The sequence below is a fragment of the Tupaia chinensis genome, unplaced genomic scaffold, assembly GCF_000334495.1.
Source record: "Tupaia chinensis unplaced genomic scaffold, TupChi_1.0 Scaffold000250_1, whole genome shotgun sequence".
Classification (NCBI taxonomy): Eukaryota; Metazoa; Chordata; class Mammalia; order Scandentia; family Tupaiidae; genus Tupaia; species Tupaia belangeri.
The window spans coordinates 2,372,106-2,375,121 of record NW_006159730.1 but is presented as its reverse complement, the minus strand read 5'-3'; the positions used below and the strand labels follow the sequence as shown (position 1 = coordinate 2,375,121).

Genomic DNA, 3,016 nt, shown 5'->3' with positions numbered 1-3,016 from the left:
TATATATATATTTTTTTAATTGCTATAGCGTGTGTGTGCTTCTGGAGAGAAACAGAGAGAGGGAAAGTGAGAAATCACCCCCCAGGGGATAGCCACACCTCAATCCCTTCTCCTCCATCTTCCTCTGGAGATTCTGGGCACACATACCTGGCATGTTATTCAAGCCGCCAGGTCCAGGACTCAAATCGAGCAGTGGGCCATGTAAGATCCAGCACCCTAACTACCATGCCACCTGCTGCCTCGAAACAACTCTAAAAATTTAGAAAGCCTTCGTAAGGACATCAATTTATTATATCTTTTGTACACTTGTTAAACTAGCCCTTAGATAGTATCAATGCTGATTCATTTCCTAGAAGATATCATTAAACGTTTTCACTCACTTTTTGGCTTTCTGTCTTCAAAAGTCAATTTTGACATCTATCAACCCCAGCATAAACCTCCTCCCAAAGATAATAGGCCTATTAGAAAGAAATACAACTAAAACGAACTCTTTTGATTTCAAGTACTAAAAGTACACTAGTGGGACCAGCAGTTAGCATAATGGCTATGTCGCTGAACTCCCATGTAGTCGACCACGATTCGAGTCCCGGACCTGGCGGCTTAAACTCACGCCAGGCACTTGTGCGTGTGTGCCCAAGATCTCAAGAGGACAATGGAGGAGAAGGGATTGCAGAGTGGTCATCCTCCCTGGGGGGGTGCTTTCTCACTTTCTGTCTCTCTGTCTGGCGAGCGCATGTGCCCTATAGCAAAAACCTCCCCCCCCCAAAAAAAATGTACACTAGTGTTGCCTTTATCAGAACTCTATCAGAATCATACAGTAACATAAACTAAGAAATTTAAATTAGAAGAAAGGACAAAAACTAAAGGATTTTTTTTTTACCTTGTCCGTATTAAGAAAGCAAACAGGATTGTTTGGTTCAAATACTCCAACCAGCCAAGGATTATCAGAATAATCAGCATAAAATTCCAGTTCCAACTTCACGTCTTTAAAGTTAGGAAGGTTTATCATGGCATTGGCCACTTTGTCTGATCCACACTCCAGCTTTCCCTCATACGTCAGCTTATTACTTAAGGACATAATTTTACTAAGGGAATTACAAAAGATGATTTTAGTTTTGGTAGATGACAGCAAACATGAGCACCGCTCAATGCCAACACTCACAAATACCTGTTCATCCGGTACTGCACAGTTAACTGCACAACAGCATTCGTGTTCTGCTCCAGCCTCTTGAACAAGCTTTCACTCATGCCAAGAGCTCTGTCAACAAATCGAATCAGGTGTATTAGTGCACTATAGCTGCCCTTCAGAGGAATCCGGTAAATGTAAAATTCCACTATCTGCCTACCTTGCTTCCCGGTTTAGCACCAGGGGAGGAAGCTGCTGATGGTCCCCCACCAACACAAATCTTCTTGAAAAAAACAGTGGCCCCAGGCAAATTGGTTGGCTAATTTGAGAGGCTTCATCCACAATACAAAAATCAAAAATTCTCCGGGAAAATATTGGATGGTTTATTCCCATACATGTTGTTGCAACTATAAGCTAAAAACAAAGGAAATGATTCAGCTATTTAACGTGCAAAAGAAACGTAGTTTCTTTTTACTGATTTTGAAAATAAAACATTAAATGTTTTAATGTCCCCTAACAGCAGGCAGCTTCCATTATACTTTCATTCTGAACACATTTACACTATACAAAATTTACTTATAAATTTTCCCTAGAAGTTGAAAAACACCTAGATTTTCTAGACACTATAAACAATGCTCACACTTGATTATTTCAAGTATGAAATGAAATAATGAAAATGAAAATCTGAAATATTCAAGAGGTATTATGTTTTTCTTTAAAGAATTATTTTCATTTATTTATTTAGACATACATACATACACACATACATACCAGAGAGGGACAGAGAGGGAGAGAGAGAAAGTGAGAAAGCAAGCCACCAGGTCCGGGACTCAAACCATGGTCAGCCATGTGGGTGTCCAGAGCCACCTGCCAACCCCAAGTTAGTAAGTTGTTTTTTTTTTTTTTTTTTTAATGTCTACTGGGATTTTGCTTTTGGAGAGATGGGAGTACTTTTCCTTATTCTTCCCACAAAGCACAACTAAAAACCCTGAACTCTGTATGTAAGAGGAACAAATTAGGATTCTGAAAGGTGGAGAAGGCAGACCACCAGCTATAGAGCACAGGACCAGAGGGATAAAACAGCAGTTAATTCACTCAGTTTTCTTTATGCTTCATCTATCCCAGATCTGGAACTGAAAAATCCAGCAACCCAGGAAGAACATGAATGGGTGCAGGCTAAAAATAGCTTCAACAAAAATGTGCTCTCGCCAGGTGACGGGACAAGAGGGAGACAGGCAGAGAGAAAACTTACACAACAGCCACCCTACTCTAGCCCGACAGAAGGATCATGAGCTCAAAGCTGCCCTGAGCAAGATAGGAAGACTAGTGTGGTGATGACGCCTCTAGCGTCAGGTGGGATACTGAAACAGAGGACTATGACACTGTAAAACCCTGTCTTGAAACAAACAAACAAAAATTTAATAAAATTGGGGGCCAGCAGGTGGCATGGTGGTTAAAGGAGCTGGACTCCCGAATGGCCATCAGTGGTTCAACTCCCAGACCTGGCAACTTGCTTTCTCACTTTACTTCTCTCTTTCTCTCTGACTCTGTCCAACTCTGGTCAAATTAAAGCAAACAAATAAATTAAATACTTCTTTAAAAAAATTTAATAAAATAAAAATTAAGTTCTATATCAAAACCTAGAAATACTTACCACAAGACTATTCAGTACTGTTGTGCTTGATTCAAACTAACTAAAAAATGTGATTATTACTAGTTAATGACTATATTTGAAACTAGAAAAAGGGAGCTCTGAATAATAAATCAGAAACCTAACTGAGTTTAGCAGAAAGCAGTGAACTATGAATTAATTTAACCAATCCTGTGATGCATTTAAATTAATCTGCAAATCTGATCAATGTGCTGAGCCGAGCAGAGCATCATTTCCCC

General features: G+C 39.8%; 1 protein-coding gene across 1 annotated transcript in view; it reads right to left on the bottom strand.

Moving 5' to 3' along the window:
• Positions 1-3,016, bottom strand: part of DNA2 (DNA replication helicase/nuclease 2) — a 47,394-nt gene that overhangs the window by 13,233 nt on the left and 31,145 nt on the right. The window contains exons 15-17 of the mRNA XM_006148938.3: positions 1,347-1,540; positions 1,169-1,258; positions 881-1,085 (exon numbers count right to left, since the gene is read on the bottom strand). Of these exons, the coding sequence (XP_006149000.2) occupies positions 881-1,085; positions 1,169-1,258; positions 1,347-1,540 (489 nt within the window). The remainder of the gene's footprint in view (positions 1-880; positions 1,086-1,168; positions 1,259-1,346; positions 1,541-3,016) is intronic.